We start from the raw sequence: 16962 nt of genomic DNA on the forward strand, positions 1-16962 counted from the left end.
CATTTTCGAGTCAGAAAACCTAGCAGAACCTTTGATCTACTAAATATAGAACTGAATGCCCTGAAAGCTTTCTTATACAAAGAAAATTGGACGATGTCATAGTGGGCAAACGCCCTCGCCGGGGCCAATCACCGAGCACCAGAGTTCACCGCCTCGTCCCGGTCGTCAAATGGGCATCGAAGGGCCGAACAATTTCCTTTTTCAAACCACCCGCAGGGCCCGAATTCACTCTGCGGGCTCCTTTTGTTTGCCATTCTTAGATCAATAACCTCAATTTCTCTATTTTCTCAAATTTTTTTTTTTACTTCTCTATCGGTCTATTTATCTATTGGTCTACACTCCCATAAATGCCGACTCTTATTCGAGTCTCATCTTCAATATGTCACTCCTCACTAATGGTGGCAGAATCGTGCCCATACTTACGGGCTCTGATTCTCACGATCCTACCCTCGAGGTGCCTGCGTCGTTAGACACATCTCTTCCTTCAATTCCTCTTTCTCCAATCTCTTCCCATCCGACTATTCCTCGCCTGTTGCAGGACCAACAGGCTAGCAAACAAGCCAAACCCACGCACCACGCGAGCTTGGAGATGGCCTCTCTTCAAGAGAGAGGCCTTTATGCACTACCTACGGAGGGCGACGGTAAGCCAATTACAACTTCTGCATGCTTTTGGAGCTTCATAGCGGTGTTTTGAAGCTGCGTCACGTTTTTTTTTTGCCTATTCTGACGCGTCCAATGCTAGGTAATTGTCTCTATTACTCCCTCTCCGACCAACTGTATGGCGACACCCACCATGCAGACGAAATACGCCAGCTTCTAGCCAATCACATGGCTTCCAATAAAGATTACTTCATGCAATTTGTCGTTGCTGAAGGTGGGGAGCGCCGCCGGCCTAAACGTGCGGCTGCATCAGCGTATGCCACTCGCTCTGCCGATGTCTCCGCTCCGTCCCAGGAAGACATGGAACGGAGGTTCCAGGAAATGATTGCTACCACCCGCAAGAATGGGGAATGGGGCAGTTCTGAGCATCTCCAGGCTTTCTGTCAGGCTTTCAAGGTCGACTTGAATGTATACACCATGGATGGTGTTTCGGTGTTCCAGGATGTCAATGCCCTCCCAACGCAACCCCGCGATGTTCTGCATGTAGCCTTCCATGTAAGTGTCTTGCTGTCATGCATATCATAGATATCATCGGGCCCCACTAATGACCACAGGACTTCAAACACTACTCTTCAGTGCGGTGTATCGAGGGCAAGCATGAAGGACTGCTTACCAAGCTGAAGCCTTTCCAACCTATTGGGGAGGGTATTAAGCCTGAGGTCATTCCAGACTCCAAATCCAACATAGACCCTAAGCAATCCTCTTTACCAGAAGAAAAAGCTGGCAGTGATTATACAACCAACGATGGTAGCCTTGCTGTTGACCTTTATCCCCCTGGGATATCAAATCCATCCAAGAGGGATTGGGTGGCCGATATGACCGGGAAACAATTGTCGACATGCTCCAGAGATGTCGCGGCGATATTGACCGCGCGTTCGCTGCGCTCTTAGACGAGAAGACCGACGTCCCATTTGATAAGAAAGCTGCCCCCGGCATCCCCATGAAACCAAGCTTGCAGGCTTCGCGCTCTTCTTCTCCATTCAGTACGGGTAGCAAGCGATCCGCGGAGGATAGTGACGATTCCGAAGATCCTCGTCCCGCACGGCGAACCCGACCTAAAAAACGTCTCGTCTCCAATCTTACCTTGGGCGTTGGTATCTCATTCAGGGATGAACACGACGAGGTTGTTTCCTTGAATCTTCGAGTGAGTTCTCCAACCAAGAGTTTCAGGTGGAATATTTGCTAACTTGGCATTTGATAGATGAACTCCGACACAGAAGATGGTCAGGCCACAGATCCACCTCTACCGGGTACCACTACCCTGGAACAATCGGACATGGACGGAAAGAAATGTCGCCGCAGTAGACGACTTTCCCGCCCGCGTCCGAACTGATTTATTTATTTTTCTTGCTTGTCTCCAGTCTCCGACTAGACCTTTGAGCATCTTTAGCGCTTTCTCTTGCATTAAAAAAAGGCGTTAGTGATGAAGCGATTGGTTTCTTACTTGGGTTTGCATATTGCATCGCCCTACGGGGCTCGCGGCCTATGGGCTTGCGGAAGGAGGCGTTTTGTGATTATGAACTCTCATGAGGATTTTGCCTGGGGCAGCCCTCAATGGCCTTGTTTACAACGATACCAGGGTTTCTTTCTCCCACTGTTTTTTAGAGTCCTTGGCTTTAGCTCTTTTTTTGGCTCTCTTTTTCCAGTCTGGGCCTTGACCCATGATTCAGCGCTGGTGCGAGCTAGTGTGACATGGATTCTTATATTACTATGGAATGTCACGCCCACTTTCTAGCTCGACTCTGTCAGTTATCCTCATTCAGTAATATCCTCCTACATAGTTAACAAAGTAGAGCCCCTAGTTCAGTGGAATGTATTCTATGTACCAGTCTGGTCTCTCAATTACTGCAATATAAACCTCGTTCCCAAGTAGCACCTGATTGCCTGTCGGTATGCAGGTTACAGGTATTGAGAGGCCTTCGTTGTCTAATGACATGTCAAATATTGCAATGCGTCTTATGTACATGAAGATTGATCTATTCGGTACTAGTTTAAAGGAGCACTGACCAGTACTCGCCATAACCTGAAGAACGCCAGCCAAATCTAATGCAGTTCCCTTGTGTTGCATCGGGGGTTTATTCTTGCTCTCAATCCTCCAGTAGGAACTTCAGGAACGTCACCCCAATAGCGACACCATCATGTTCATTATTTGCTCTACTCAAAGCATCCTGAGCTTGGTCTGCCTTAAATACACCACTGTCGGCCCGCGCCTGGACAACCTCCGTGGTAATGTCCCCCGTGAATTCAGGATGGCCTTGAAGGGTGATAAAGCGGCGCGGCGCATACATACCTTGCACAGCGCAGCGCGGGGAGGAGCCCAGAGGAATCACGTTCGGGGGATAATTATAGACAATATCTTGGTGCATCTGCTGGATGCGCTATTTGCGGCGGGGGAAAAAATAAGTCAGCTGTCTGCATATGTACTCATGTACTTGCATGGGTCATGCAGCCTTTTGTTACACGAGGTGCAGGTGGGGAACTCACAATCTTTTCCCGTCCAAATAACTCTTTTCCCTTATCGGTCAAATCCATATCACACACGGCAATCTCCCAACCTTGGTCGCTTCGTCCGACCTTGACGTTTAATGCGCGACCAACGATTTGGTGCCCGAAGCATATTCCGAGTAGACGGACCCGATCCTGTGCGAGGACTTGTTGAGTGAATTCGACGAGGCGGTTGATCCAGGGAATATCTTCAAAGGAGTTGTGTTCTAGTTGAAGGTCACGGTAATTAGTGTCTGCATTCAATACTTGCGCCTACTGAGTCAACACGCACTTGATCCTGTTAGAAGCACGGCATCCACGTCCTCCAGCTTCGGGTATTTGTCGTCATTAACTATATCCCAAGCAGTGATTTCTAGTCCCGTTTCTGGATCGAGTTTCTCGGGTTGGTTCAAGGCATTGGCGCTAGCTTTAAGGAGCATGCGGAATACCCCGCCATATCCATTATAACGGCGGTTGACGCTGTCAATCGGGGTATCGCATTCCAAGACAGCTATGCGGAGCGGGGAATGCATTGTTTGGAATGACGTGAAGCTGCAGGGGAACGTAATACAGTTGTGAAATAAAGATATATACTCCGTAGTTGACAACAGTTGCCCACCTGGGCAAATGACCCTGGATACAATGTTCCCTATCTTCTTATCGGTTCCCGAGATCGGACCCCGCTGACAAACCACCCTATTCCCGATACGTCAAAACATCTATGGACTGTACTCATTTTTTGTCTCTCGGCAATTAGTGCTGTGCTGCATCAAATAGGGCCTTGCAGTCCTAGCGTTAATATAAAGATCCTATTTTCTTAGGCTCGTATTTTTCTTTCTCTCTTTCTTTTTCCTTTGTCACCACTGCTTCCGAAGCCCTTGAGTCGTTGTTGATGGCGTTTTCTGTACTTACATTGCGTGCTTGCAGAATCTTCGGTCTTATGCAATAATTTTCATACATTTGTTTTTTTACAAAAAATGCCTATTATTGGCGACCACGAGGGGCAAGCAGTTAATTTTTGCCCCTCAGAGGCCACCCCACTCCTACCCAATAATTCCGTCCAACAGAAGACGAGTTACCATGATATCTCGTATTCCGCAACGGATGTTGAATCAGCCCGCTCATCCACAGATACGGACGAAGAAGCTCACAGTCGCTGTCTATCCAGTGCGAGCTCTGCGTCCGAAGAACTTGGTGTCGGGGTGGGTTCTGGGGCTGGCTTTCCCAACCAAGAGCCGAGAATCTCAACTCAAGATGAGAAAGATTACGCCTCGAGGTTCATCGATGTCTCGCCCACAAGGTTCTGGATCATCTTTGGCGGCATCATGATCGGCTACATGATCGGCTTCTTTGACTCGACCCTCATGGCCTCTAGTCATCCAGTCATCACTTCCTACTTCAATGCAGCCAACTCAGCCTCCTGGCTATCAACGGCCTTCTTGTTGACCTCGACCGCATTTATGCCTCTTTTTGGACGTATTTCTGATGCATTTGGCCGCAAGCCTGTGTATCTCTTCTCTATCGCCATGTTCTTCTTCACGACAGCAGCTTGTGGCCTGGCGCAAAATATCGGTGGCTTTATTGCTGCTCGCGCCCTTTGTGGGCTTGGTGCTGGCGGTGTGTTCTCCATCGGTCAGATCATCTCGAGTGACTTGGTACATCTCGAGTATCGCGGGGTCTACCAATCATACATTAACCTGTGTCTTGGCATCGGTGGTAGCCTCGGCCTTGCTTTTGGTGGTTACCTATGTGATCATATCGGCTGGCGGGGTGCGTTTTTCATCCAACTGCCTTTCATCTTCGTTTACTTTATCGCAGCCGCTTGGACAGTCCCGGCGGACCTTGGTATTAAACACACTGGAATGGAACGCATGAAAGTCTGGCAGTTAATCCGGAGTATTGATATATTGGGATCGATCATCTTGATTATGTGTGTGACTCTCTTGATCCTGGGTCTGAACTTTGGAGGGAATGTCTATCCTTGGGGCCATCCGATCATTATCATCTCCCTGGTGTCATCGTTAGTCCTAGGAGTTATCCTGGTGCATTATGAGCAGTATGTCCCACGGCCTGTGCTACCAATTGAGCTCATGTCAAAGAATCCTCGAGCCAGTATTATCTTTGGCAATTTCTTTGCCGCCATGTCTTTACACACCATGCTGTTCAACGCTCCGCTGTATTTTCAGGCCGTGAAGCTGACCAGCCCGACTGATTCTGGTCTACGCCTTTTGGCTTCCTCCATAGCTGTCACTGCCTCTAGTGTGGGCACTGGGTTCATGATTAACTGGACCAGACATCTCAAACCTTTTGTCATCATCGGTGTATTCTTCATGGTGATAGGTGGATTTGCAGCTGCATCCATGGGCATTAACACCTCTGAGCCACTCTCCATGATCTGCATCTCATTATCTAGTCTAGGTCAGGGATTCGCATTCCCCGCCCTGATGGTAGGCATTCTCGCAACTAGTGAGAAAAAAGATCAGGCTGTCGCAACAACCACTCTGGGGCTGTGGAGAAGCCTGGGCGCCGTGATGGGTGTGGCTGTCAGCAGCTGGATCTTCCAGAATAGTCTCTTATACCACCTTAACAACAACGTCACTGGCATTGAGAAGAATCATATCATTGCACTTGTCCGCAAATCTGTTGATACTATTGCTCATTTGGATCCCATCCATCGGCGAGAAGGTGTGTTCTATTTCTTTGGAGCGTCGACTCACTTTGACCTTGCTAATAACAACTCAGTCACTACGTCATACTCTGCAGCTCTTCAACTGACCTTCATATCTGCGGCCTTCTGGGGAGTCATCATGTTAATATTTCTGGCCCGAGTCCAGCTACCGCGATTGGAAAGAAAAGCCTAGACAGTGAATCTGGGATGGTTCAGTGTTTTGTCCAGGACAAACTATATTAGCTGCAAATTTCAGCCCGTTGCAGATAACCTGTGTGATAAGTACTCGAGTACTTTATCTTGATTGTATATATGTATATTTTTTTGGTTGATGTAAATAAATACATGTGCATTACTATCCTCGTACTCCTATACCGGCGATCTTGGCAAAGCGGCCCACCTTTTTTTTCTTGACTCGATCTTTAACTTGACATCCACCCACTTCTCCGCAACTTCGAGACGTCTGTGTGGTCAAGCAAGGGGCTAGTGAGTATATTCATTCAGTGCTTGCGCTTTCGGATGATAATCCTCAGCTGACCTCTTTTCGCCCTCCAGAGTTATTCGCCGATCCTTCTTTTGCCACCCCTCCTATGCCGCCGCCTGGTAGTTGGATTCAAAGCTACACCAATCCCAAAGACGGTCGCAATTCTCTTTTTCTCTAGCTGGATATAATTTTGAAACTTCTCCTATCGCAACTCGACAACGAACATGGCCATCTGGGTAGAACCTACAACGGTATCGTGTGTATTCGGGAAACGTCTGTCGGTTGGAACTCCAGTTGGCGCCGGAGATTAGAAGTATAGTCGCGTTATAAAGCCAAGGTCGCAGTTCATCGGCAATATGAACCTTCGAAAAGTAGCGAAGGCGCAGCCGCAGTCGCCCAATGTCAGCACGAGGACATCCACTCCAAAGAGCCAGGCAAGCGATTCACAAAGCACACCCCGACCCAGGTCCAGCCGCAAGAAATCATCAGATGCGCCAGACACCAAAGCTAGAAGAGTACGCACAGGCTGCCTCACTTGTCGTCAAAGACATTTAAAATGTGACGAAGCCGTGGGCCGATGTCTCAATTGTCGCAAGTCGGATCGCATCTGTCGACGTGGGGTTCGTCTCAATTTCATTGATACACAAACTGTAGCACCTCCACACATCATCGCTCGACCCCCCGGATCGAAAGTGACATTTCGAGATGACTCGCGTTTGATCGCGTCTCTGTATGTGGGAGGATTCGAGATATACCCGCCCATCCAGCCGGAGAGTCCTGTACAAGAGAACACACAATCACACCATGACTTTGACTTTATGGGAGATGATGATTTGACAAATCTCTTTCAATCCGTGGCACATTCGTTTGACCCGCTGAGCTTCGATGTCCCCCATCCAAATGCAGCGGATTTCGTTGGAACTGATACCTGGCATCAGTCTCACTTGGTACCTGGAGATGAACTTCTCCCGCACGGAACGTCCCATTTCGCGCGGAAATTGGCTGGGAAACATGAATATCATGCTTTTCTCACCGACCCTGAGCAGGTCTCTCTTCTCAGAACTTTCATGGAAGACGTTGGTCCGCGGATGGACATAATGGATGAAATGAACCACGTGGGTAACATTCCTAACTCTCTATTCTTACAGTTTGCTCACAAAATGCAGTTTTCCCACATTCTTCCTGGTTTTGCCATTGGCGAGCCTATATTGCTAAATGCGTTTCTCGCGTGTGGGGCTCGACATCGTTCTTTTGTAAACCCTTCTTATGGGGATGAAAAAGCGGCACATTATTATGACGCAGCGACTCGGGACCTTCTGAATGCAATCCATGATCCTAACCGTGACTCTGTACTCTGCGCAACAGCAGCACTTGCCCTCGGCTTCTTCGAAACCATGCAAACCCGGTCAAGGCACAATGGAGATCACAACGCCGGCTCCCGGGCTTTGATCCGAGAATGTGGCTGGACTGCCAAAACCCCCGGGCTAGGTGGGGCATGTTTTAGGATCAGCGTCAGTGCAGAGCTCCTGAACTGTATGCGATATAATTGGACATTGTCTTGGGATCCAAACACTTGGGGTGTCAACATGGACATGGATCATTCACAGGCCACCAGTGGGGGAAATCAAGATCTATGGCATCATCGGATACTTTATATTTTCGCGAGAGTCATGACTTTCCAAGCGTCTTCCCGCTCATCTCATGGTTTAAGTGATGATGCGGTGCGGGCCATCCAGCCCAATGATCAGGAATGGATCACCCACAACAGGTGGTGTGAGCAATGGGCGAAATCTATTCCTAGATCCCTTGTACCCCTCGGTCATCTGCAGCCATGGCAAACAAGTTCCAACTCGGTCTTTCCTGAAGTTTGGTATGTGCTCTATTATCTTACATTCACGCCGCCCCGTTTGCTAACTCATATATTCAGGCTCGCCAATCGATCTGCCATTGTTTCTCGATTATTCTATCACGCCAGTCGTATCCTGTTGACGAAATCACACCCTTTCCAGTCAGAGTTCGATGAAAATATGCGGAAAATGCAACGCAGCCATGCGCACGAAATGTGCGGCCTTATTGCCCACACTACAGACCAGTCAGTACAAAGCCATGACCAAAATTGCAGAAATTCCTGTGTCTGATCAGTTGAACAGAGGCGTGGCCGATATATCCCTGTGCTTTCTTGTACTTGCTGCAGAGTGCTTGGATACACGAGAGGCCCAAGAGGAGGTACTCGGCATCTTCGATGCCATCACTAAAGTGACTGGCAGCAGTGCTGAACCAATCAAAAACGATCTCAAACAAATTTGGAGCTGGGCCGATTCCCACCCGCACACGGTAACGCCAGCCCAAATGCACAATCACTTCTATGAATTAGACCCATCTCTATCGATCTCCAATCACCCAGGCCCATCCCCGAGCCCACACAACCCTTTGTTGACTACGGGTGACTTCTCATTGGAGAACCACCCATATCAAGCATATTATGTGCCACCTCATCACCAACATGCACTCAATCAGTATCACTACGGAACATTTGATCTGATATGATGCTTTGGACACTTTAACGAATCATGAATTATTATTGCCTAGCTTCACGCACGTCCACGGTGCTTATACCCTATGAATATCCATGGATTATTCTTTCTCGACTGATCAATCCTGAGAATACCGCGGATTGTGGTTAAAATTAAAGACTACCAAACTATTACTTCATCCATTTTTCTCCATATTCATCTTCACATGTCGCATCCCATTTGCCAGTTCCAAGGGCCCATAGGATTGATTCTCCTGCTTCTACTCTCGGAGGATAGACGCGATCAAATCCGTAATAACTCTGGGTCAGGACTTCGTTCAGGTCCATTCGCTAGCTGATTGGCATAAGCAGCTTCGGCATCGGATGGTAGAGAATACTCTATAACGCCGATAGTGGAGATTTTGAACCTAGAAAAGTGGATCAGCCCTTCCCCCGGTGAGCGATGGATATCGGCCAACTTCAAGTTGGCCGTAGCTTACCACATCTGAGTCACAAAATTATAACAGATAAATGTTCAATGAGCACTATACTGCGATGAAATGCACATACTGAATTCAAGTCCTTTCTATGGCTTCCAACTATACATACTCATTCTTCCGGGTCTCTAAGACAGACGGAATCGATGTCTCCGCTCAAAAATATCGAGACCTACGCTTAAAGGCGTTGAAGACTTCACCAGACTCTTTCTCATCTACTTATGATATCGAAGCGGCCTTCGCCGATAACGACTGGATAGATCGTCTCACTCTTCCCGATCGAGAACTCTTTATTTGTGCCGCAACACCACTCAATCTTAATCCATCATCTCCCGATAGCACCCAATGGATCGGCCAGGTAACTTTGCGAGGGCCCTCATCCAGGGCTGATTTCGAGTTACCTGTCGAAGCTGGCCAACCACCACAGAAATCCGACGAAGAGGAAGAGCGATGGCAGATGCTGAGCTTGTTTACGCTCCCGGAGCATCGCGGCCACGGACTTGGGGGCAAATTGTGCCAGGAGGCTATTAGTCATCTCAGTTCATACCGATCATTTCCTCGTCAAGTCCAAGTGCGGCTCATCGTCAAGGCGGGGAATGATGTCACGGTGGAATTGTACCGACGTCTTGGGTTTTCGCACGCGGGGAGGGCGACTCTTGTCGAAGCTCTCATCGCAAATGGAGATGAGAATCTTCTTCCGAAGGATCTGAGCTCAGCGAAGTATACGGAGAGAAAAGGGCTGATTATGATGTCTCGTATATCGCGCTCATAAATTGTTTATAGTAATAGACCATGTTACCCGTTATTTGGATTATATGCTGTGGGAAAAGCCATAGATGGATCCTCCACTACTAATTAGTCCTCTCATTGGTCAGCGTTATTTTCCATAGAACTTTGGAACCTTCCATCTACTTAGGGGCTAGTAGGACACGATATTATAAGGACTATGTAGTATTGAAGATATCCGCCGTGGATCTTCAGTTTGCCTATCTCGGGAAAAGTGTCACTGCTCTCCTTCGCCAGTCGCTACCCCGTTTAACCGCTGGTTTCTGCCACCAAAACTGCATCAGCTGCAGATTTCAAACTCTGCCAATAAAAGGTTGGCAAACCTGTGTATGGTTGACTCTTGGGACACGAGGTGATTGATATCTCTTATGTAACTATTCAGTTAGCATAGTACGCCCGCAACCCGGGGACCCAACGTGAACAGCCCTTCAAACGTCTGTTTCGCTACCTGCTGAGTACGATTGACTAATACATTTGGTTCAACTAACAACTTCGTATGTCAGTATACTTAGATACTAATCATATTAGTCCTCACTCTGTAAGTAGCTTTTGAATCTCTGGTTTTGCCTTTCGTTTTGTCAACGGTCCTATTTCCTGGGGTTCTAAGAAGCAAACTTGTGTTGCACTTTCATTGACTAGATCCGAGTATATGGCGCAGGCATTACTAGCTCGTATATTCAAATGGAGTATTGGTCTTTGGCGGAGTCGAAGATGATGAGCAGGTACTGACTTTTGTTCATTGAGTAGCCACCTTCTCGCAACTTCTAGTCAAGCCTCATAGTTCTATTAGCCCAATACTTGCCACAATAGTCAATATCGCGTGGCTTATGACTTCATATGTCGAGGTAGTTAATAATTTGAACAATCGATCATAGCGACGTATATTTGCCATGGACTGTGAATTACATACTCCATACGTCAGAGCAGTTGGACAATAAGTAGCAGGGCCAAGCTCTGACTTTGTAATGACTGGTATGAATAACAGGTCTTGGAATCCTCTAACAACTAGTATATTTTCCGGACGCCTATACTTCCTTTCCATGTGTATAACATTGAAGCATTGGACATAAGTCACTCAGAATACAACATGTCGAACCCTACCGAAAGAGCCGCAGAAGATAATTACGAGAGAGAAAATGATCCTTCGCCCGTGACTGAGGACTTCACAGAGAATTCATATGCCGGAGAGCCCAAGTCAAACTTGAGAGATCAAGTCCCCGTCCAAGAAGATGAACAGTCATTTGAAGATCCAATGCAACCTCCATATTCCAATTCTGATCAGCAGCTTGGTAAGTCCATGTTATTTCCCGAGGTGAATTCTGAAGCATCAGGCCACTAACTCAGAGGGTCTAGAGGAGGACGAAAGGGAAGCAATCAACAAATCCAATATCATGAGGGGAGATCGTCTTCGTCATGCGAAGCCTAGAACCATGAACAAGTACAATGAGGGGCCAGATGAAAGTGATCTCCCAGCCGGGCTTGAGTGATTTGAAATCGTTCTTTATCAATTTGTACGGGACGCGAAAACCAGATTACCTTGCGCTGTGATGGTGTAAACCTACAGAATATATTCCTGTTGAAAGTACATAAAATATTATACAGTGCGCTCTACTATATTCCATAGATATGTAGATGTTAATGTTTTCAGTAAAGTAAACAAGTAGATAATCTTTACGGAAAGGCTATATACTAAAGACTTGTGTCTTGACAGAGCAGGGAACAGAAATATAATATGAATTCTTAGCACCACGTCAGTATCGCCGCGGGCTATCCTCTATCGAGGACTATTACTATGTCCTATTAGTAGGAACTAGGCTGCAGGGACCAATGTTGTTTCGTATCCTTCAACACAGCGATGATAAACCCTAAATTTGATCGGACGGGTATTGATGCAAGGAGAATGAACGTTCGACTTCGACCTCGGGATCTGACAGTCCAAGTAACCGGGGGGCGGTACCATACGAGGTTCCTCGGGAGTCTGTTCCCAAGTTTGATGAATCCATTGACGAAAGTTGCCCTCATAGCTGATGCGTATTCCGGATCTTATCTTTCCATCCGGTCCTATTGGGAATCGATGTCTTTAATGCATGGGCGGTTTAATATGTCTTCAGAGGCTACACATATATTTATCTTCGCCAGTTACTCTGGGATAGTTATATTCTTTCAGAACCTTGCATACTCTTATGGGTAGATATATAATACTCGGTACCTCGTACTTAACTGTTATCCGATACTGATCTCACTTGATCCACTATACTAAGCGGAGCAGGGGTCCTTTAAATGAAAGTCCGCCCTTTCAATATTATACCTAGGTTTTCAAGACAATTCTTTTACTTTACATTTGTCGAACTTCCTTTCTTTAGTTCAGGCTTATTCATCTGGGAGCCACAAGTTTTAGTGCCTGTTAAAATACTAAGATTGGTCATACTATATCAATTGTGTAGTCTATAGAATGCTGGGCTCATCCGGTAGTAGTATAGCTAAAGCGTCCGTATTGTGAATGATCACATATTCATCTGTCACACTACAGGGCTACTAGTACGTACATGGTATGGTGTCTTGGTCTAATTTTGATATTACACGCTGCCTGGTGTATTCCTTTTCACTCTTAATGTTGTGGATTACAATTGAATACATATGTCTTGTTAGGGGTTGTCGAAGTATTACAGTGAACTATGTAGTTACCAGATGGAAACAGGACCGGTGATCAAAAAGCGGCAAGAGGTGGCTAAAGCGGCAAGAGACCAACCATACATGTTGTTCGTCGCTTCAAGCCACGATTCCAGCACTTGTTGGCCAGCGGATTTTCCTGCATTTTGAAATTTGAACCCATTTTGCTTTGTATTCTATTTCTGACAGCCATACAAACCATAAAGGTCTAAAAATAGACGCTAAATAGATCACGACCATAGGTGAGGCTGAAGTGTGGCGGTGTAAGCAGGCAATTCCACAAGGCACCTCTACCGGTACAGGATAGAAGATTAGAAGATATCGATCAACAAGCAATAGCCACAAAGCATTTGGGATGGACACCAAATCAGTACAAACTCAATCTCCAGCTACCCCAATATACATCCTTCGTGGACATGCTTCTCCGATTCATGCACTGCACATCTACAGCCACAATTTACGGCTTGTATCCGGCGACGCTAATGGCTGGATTGTTGTTTGGGACCTGGTCACCAAACGCCCTGTGACGGCATGGAAGGCCCACGAGGGAGCCATTTTGGAGGCCAGAGGCTTTGATGTTGGCTCAGGTGCAACTGAGATTTACACGTATGATGATTCATCCACCCCGCTCTAGCACCGGGGGTATCGGCCATCCTACTAACATCTGCAATAGACATGGCCGCGATCACAAACTATGTGTGTGGAAGCTTCGACCAGAGGATGAATCTTTCCTCGATAAAGTGCTTCCAGTGGATGCGACGGAATCCGCATTGGCAGGAAGTAGACCACAACCGTGGTTACTCCACTCCTTGCCCGTGAATGCGCTCAATTTCTGTGCATTCTCAATGGCATTTGTGAATTCAGATGGGCTTCCTGAGCTTCCATCCAGATCTGGAAAACCAGAAAACACTCTCTTCGCAGTACCCAATGCCTTGGACTCTGGTGGAGTCGATATCTTCCACCTACCATCTGAGCGCAGAATTAGTACTATTCCTTCTGATCAATCAACCAAAACTGGGATGTTGATGGCTGTAAACCTCATCGTGTCACCTTCTGGAGAGCTCTACGTCGCCTCTGCATATGAAGATGGCCATGTAATGGTCTTCGTTCATCGTGAAGCTCTCAAATCGGCGAGTCTTGAGCGTGAGCATATAAGCAACAACCCTTTGAAATGGGACAAGCTTTATGCTAGTCGCCCTCATTCCCAGCCGGTTCTTTCTTTAGATGTTGCCCCTTCCCATGGGTGCTTCATCTCTTCTTCTGCAGATGCTCTGATCGTCAAGCATCCCATCCCCAGCATTGGGTCTGCAGGTTATATCCCTACCGCTGGCTACAAAGAAGAATCCCCCTTGAAGATTGTCAACACAAAGCATTCAGGCCAGCAAGGTCTACGGATCCGATCGGATGGGAAGATATTTGCTACTGCTGGCTGGGACAGCAGGATCCGGGTGTACTCCGGAAAGACCATGAAAGAGCTGGCTGTTCTGAAGTGGCATAAGGATGGTTGTTATTCTGTAGCGCTCGGGGAAACTGATACCATGTCTTCGTTAGTGCCTTCATCGGCTGAGTCTGAAAAACAAGAACCTCGGGATGCAGACCAGTGCGCAGCAGGAGAGACGGCCGTCGACGCACGCGACTACTCTCTTGCAACAGTGCACCAACAACGGAATCAAAAAGTACAACAAACTCATTGGCTAGCGGCTGGGTCCAAGGACGGGAAGATTTCATTATGGGATATCTACTGAGATAAATGCTAATGCTACAAAACAACCATGCGACCATGCTTTTTTTTTTTGAAGGAGTCCACAGAGCAAAAGATCAAGCCAAGTTGAACTCGTTAGCTCCAGACATATGCTCCCTCATTTTGGCTCTCATCTTGCGAGCAGCCTCGTCCGTAACATTTGTGGAAGATGGATCATCCTCAGCCTTTCTCTTATTGCCTGCAACACCGTTTCGCGCTGCCTTGAAGTCCTTCTTGGTGTCTTCTTGTCCAGGCCGCAGACCAGGGACGTTGATTTTGCCTGGTCGGTCGCGCAGGGCGAAACTCTTCGCAAGATGACCCAAGTGGAGTTCCTTAATGTTGAACATGCTCCGTTCAGCTGAGGTGTGGGTTGCGTAGGCTCGGACATGGGACTGGAACGCCCGTCGAGCCATTTCCAAATACTCTGGGTTATCAAGTGCCCAACGCTCCACGTCTATCTGCCAATCGGTTGTCTTTTCCTCCCAATTCTTCTTCTTGTCGTTGCCGCCAAAGCCACGCTTGAGAATTTCGTTTGCATCAGTGCGGGTAAGCGCCTTGCCTCCATCGCGGTAGCCGCGCTTTAGGACTTCGACATAGTTCTCCTCGCAGCCAGGCTGGAGGAAGATGAGGGCACGGCCGTCTCGTCCCACACGGGCAGTACGACCAATACGATGAGTATGGTCGTCAGAGCTGAAGGCCGGGTCGTATTCGACGACCAAGTCCACGTTGGGCAAATCCAGACCACGCGAAGCCACATCGGTACAGATCATGACACAAGCCTCAGTGCTGCGAGCGAAAGACCCGAGAGTGGCGGTTCGAACATTCTGAGGAAGGGAGCCGTGCAGTCGATGCAAGATGACCGGATTCGTCGGGGTCGAAAAGGCTCTACCGGGAGCAATAGTGCCGTGGGGTGACAGTTTTTCCTTTTCTTCGTCTTTTTCATCTTTTTCGTCCTTCTCATCCTTTCCATCCTTTTCTTCTTCGTCACTCTTCCTTTTTTGCTCGCGGTCTTGGTTCCTTGAGAATAGCTCGAAATGGAAATCGACCACGTCAGCGCAAGACATGAAAACAATCGCCTTCATCACTGATCCCTTCCGCATGAACGTCCTCTTCAGGTAGGCTGTTAATGAGACTAGACGTAGCTTAGCCGGAACAATCGCGTACGATTGCTTGAGCTGGGCGGGGACGCGGAATGACTCTTCCTCCTCCTTATTTGACTTCTCGTCATCCTCGTCGGACGGGTCGGCCTTGATATGTACCGCATCCTTCAAACTGATTTCTCCCAGCTTTTGGACATTCATCTTCAGCGTAGCAGAGCACAGAATTGTCGTCCTGCGCGTAGGAACACTGGGAATGCGACTCGGCCGTTGTCTAGCGTCGAGTTTCTTGACAATGCCTTGCAACTCCTCCTCGAAGCCCATGTCCATCAAGCGATCACCTTCGTCAAGCACGAGCCACCGCACATTGCTGACGTCCAACGCTTCTGTATTGTCGAGATGGTCTACCAATCGACCAGGTGTTGCGACAAGAATGTTTAATCCTTTTCTCAACCGTGCCTTCTCTGACTTTTTCTTCTCTCCACCAATCACCGTTCCACAAACAATCCAGTTCGCGCAGCGCAGGATATTCTCCAACACGACGGAGATCTGCTTGCACAGTTCACGGGTAGGTGCCAAAATAATAGCGAACAATCCACTGTCTCGGTGAACTTGGGTATCGTTATGCTCATTCTTCGCTTTTGAGAGGTCCATAATCCGCTGGACCAGCGGCAGAAGATAAGCCAGAGTCTTTCCGGAACCAGTTTCGGCCTGGATAAAAGCATCGCTTTCCTCCTTGAGCAATTGTGTAATTGAGCTTGTCTGAATAGCTGTCGGCGCCTTGAGCTCGAGCTTCGTCAGCAGATGCGCTGCAAGATTAGGAGACAGGCCCAAATTCGTAAAGGTATCCAGCCCGTCGATCAGCGGCGCATTAGTCGGTTTCGCATCTTCTGCATCCCTCTCCTCCTTGGGTTCTTCGGGGTTGCGCGCTTCGGGGTTGCTACTGAAGAGGGAAGAAATGAACTGGCGGGGGTCTCGTGGGTGTTGCTGTGGTCGTCGATCACCACCAGAGCGCGGGGCGCTAGGGCGATTGAACGAGTCTGTGTCTTCAGTCCTTTGTCTTTTCACGGGCCGTGTACCGAGTTGAATCTGGTTCGGGTTCTTGGATGCCGCATTGCGCGCAGCTGCTTCTCCATCTCCGGGTCCTTTCTCGGATACTCGGTGGGCTGAGCGCTTCTTTGCGGTCAGTCGGTCTCGCCATGTTCCTCCTTTGAACTTTGCTTCAGGTTTGATGACACTGTCACCAATACTGAAGTTCATAAGCATTCCATCGTCGGCCATTTTGAAAGATGGTGATCCCCGGTGAAAATGGAGGGGAGTTGTGAAAGTTTTTGTTGAACCGGCGATCCAAAAGCTTTCGAGA

At 47.9% G+C, this 16962-nt stretch overlaps 8 protein-coding genes across 8 annotated transcripts; 6 read left to right on the forward strand and 2 right to left on the reverse strand.

The window, feature by feature from the left end:
• Nucleotides 1-379: 379 nt before the first annotated feature.
• N7487_007949 (OTU domain-containing protein) lies at nt 380-1993 on the forward strand (the record flags this gene model as incomplete). The annotated part of the gene is made up of 5 exons (XM_056875679.1): nt 380-641; nt 743-1155; nt 1215-1407; nt 1458-1804; nt 1862-1993. 5 exons carry the CDS (start codon nt 380-382, stop codon nt 1991-1993), a joined length of 1347 nt encoding a protein of 448 aa, XP_056727867.1.
• A 754-nt stretch (nt 1994-2747) lies between these two features.
• N7487_007950 (type 1 glutamine amidotransferase) lies at nt 2748-3677 on the reverse strand (the record flags this gene model as incomplete). Its single annotated transcript, XM_056875680.1, has 3 exons — nt 2748-3038; nt 3145-3371; nt 3437-3677. 3 exons carry the CDS (start codon nt 3675-3677, stop codon nt 2748-2750), a joined length of 759 nt encoding a protein of 252 aa, XP_056727868.1.
• Nucleotides 3678-4121: 444 nt separating this feature from the next.
• Nucleotides 4122-6005, forward strand: N7487_007951 (putative MFS multidrug transporter; the record flags this gene model as incomplete). The annotated part of the gene is made up of 1 exon (XM_056875681.1): nt 4122-6005. The coding sequence occupies one exon, from the start codon at nt 4122-4124 to the stop codon at nt 6003-6005; it is 1884 nt and encodes a 627-aa protein (XP_056727869.1).
• A 647-nt stretch (nt 6006-6652) lies between these two features.
• On the forward strand, nt 6653-8843 carry N7487_007952 (Zn(II)2Cys6 transcription factor; the record flags this gene model as incomplete). Its single annotated transcript, XM_056875682.1, has 3 exons — nt 6653-8166; nt 8224-8388; nt 8447-8843. The coding sequence occupies 3 exons, from the start codon at nt 6653-6655 to the stop codon at nt 8841-8843; spliced, it is 2076 nt and encodes a 691-aa protein (XP_056727870.1).
• A 553-nt stretch (nt 8844-9396) lies between these two features.
• Nucleotides 9397-10077, forward strand: N7487_007953 (GNAT family N-acetyltransferase; the record flags this gene model as incomplete). The annotated part of the gene is made up of 1 exon (XM_056875683.1): nt 9397-10077. The coding sequence occupies one exon, from the start codon at nt 9397-9399 to the stop codon at nt 10075-10077; it is 681 nt and encodes a 226-aa protein (XP_056727871.1).
• A 1101-nt stretch (nt 10078-11178) lies between these two features.
• N7487_007954 (uncharacterized protein) lies at nt 11179-11578 on the forward strand (the record flags this gene model as incomplete). The annotated part of the gene is made up of 2 exons (XM_056875684.1): nt 11179-11380; nt 11445-11578. 2 exons carry the CDS (start codon nt 11179-11181, stop codon nt 11576-11578), a joined length of 336 nt encoding a protein of 111 aa, XP_056727872.1.
• A 1538-nt stretch (nt 11579-13116) lies between these two features.
• N7487_007955 (WD40 repeat domain-containing protein) lies at nt 13117-14506 on the forward strand (the record flags this gene model as incomplete). Its single annotated transcript, XM_056875685.1, has 2 exons — nt 13117-13367; nt 13435-14506. 2 exons carry the CDS (start codon nt 13117-13119, stop codon nt 14504-14506), a joined length of 1323 nt encoding a protein of 440 aa, XP_056727873.1.
• A 73-nt stretch (nt 14507-14579) lies between these two features.
• On the reverse strand, nt 14580-16880 carry dbp7 (putative ATP-dependent RNA helicase; the record flags this gene model as incomplete). Its single annotated transcript, XM_056875686.1, has 1 exon — nt 14580-16880. The coding sequence occupies one exon, from the start codon at nt 16878-16880 to the stop codon at nt 14580-14582; it is 2301 nt and encodes a 766-aa protein (XP_056727874.1).
• Nucleotides 16881-16962: the final 82 nt, after the last annotated feature.

Source organism: Penicillium crustosum, assembly GCF_028827405.1.
Source record: "Penicillium crustosum strain IBT 35664 chromosome Unknown utg000003l_segment0_segment0, whole genome shotgun sequence".
NCBI lineage: Eukaryota > Fungi > Ascomycota > Eurotiomycetes > Eurotiales > Aspergillaceae > Penicillium > Penicillium crustosum.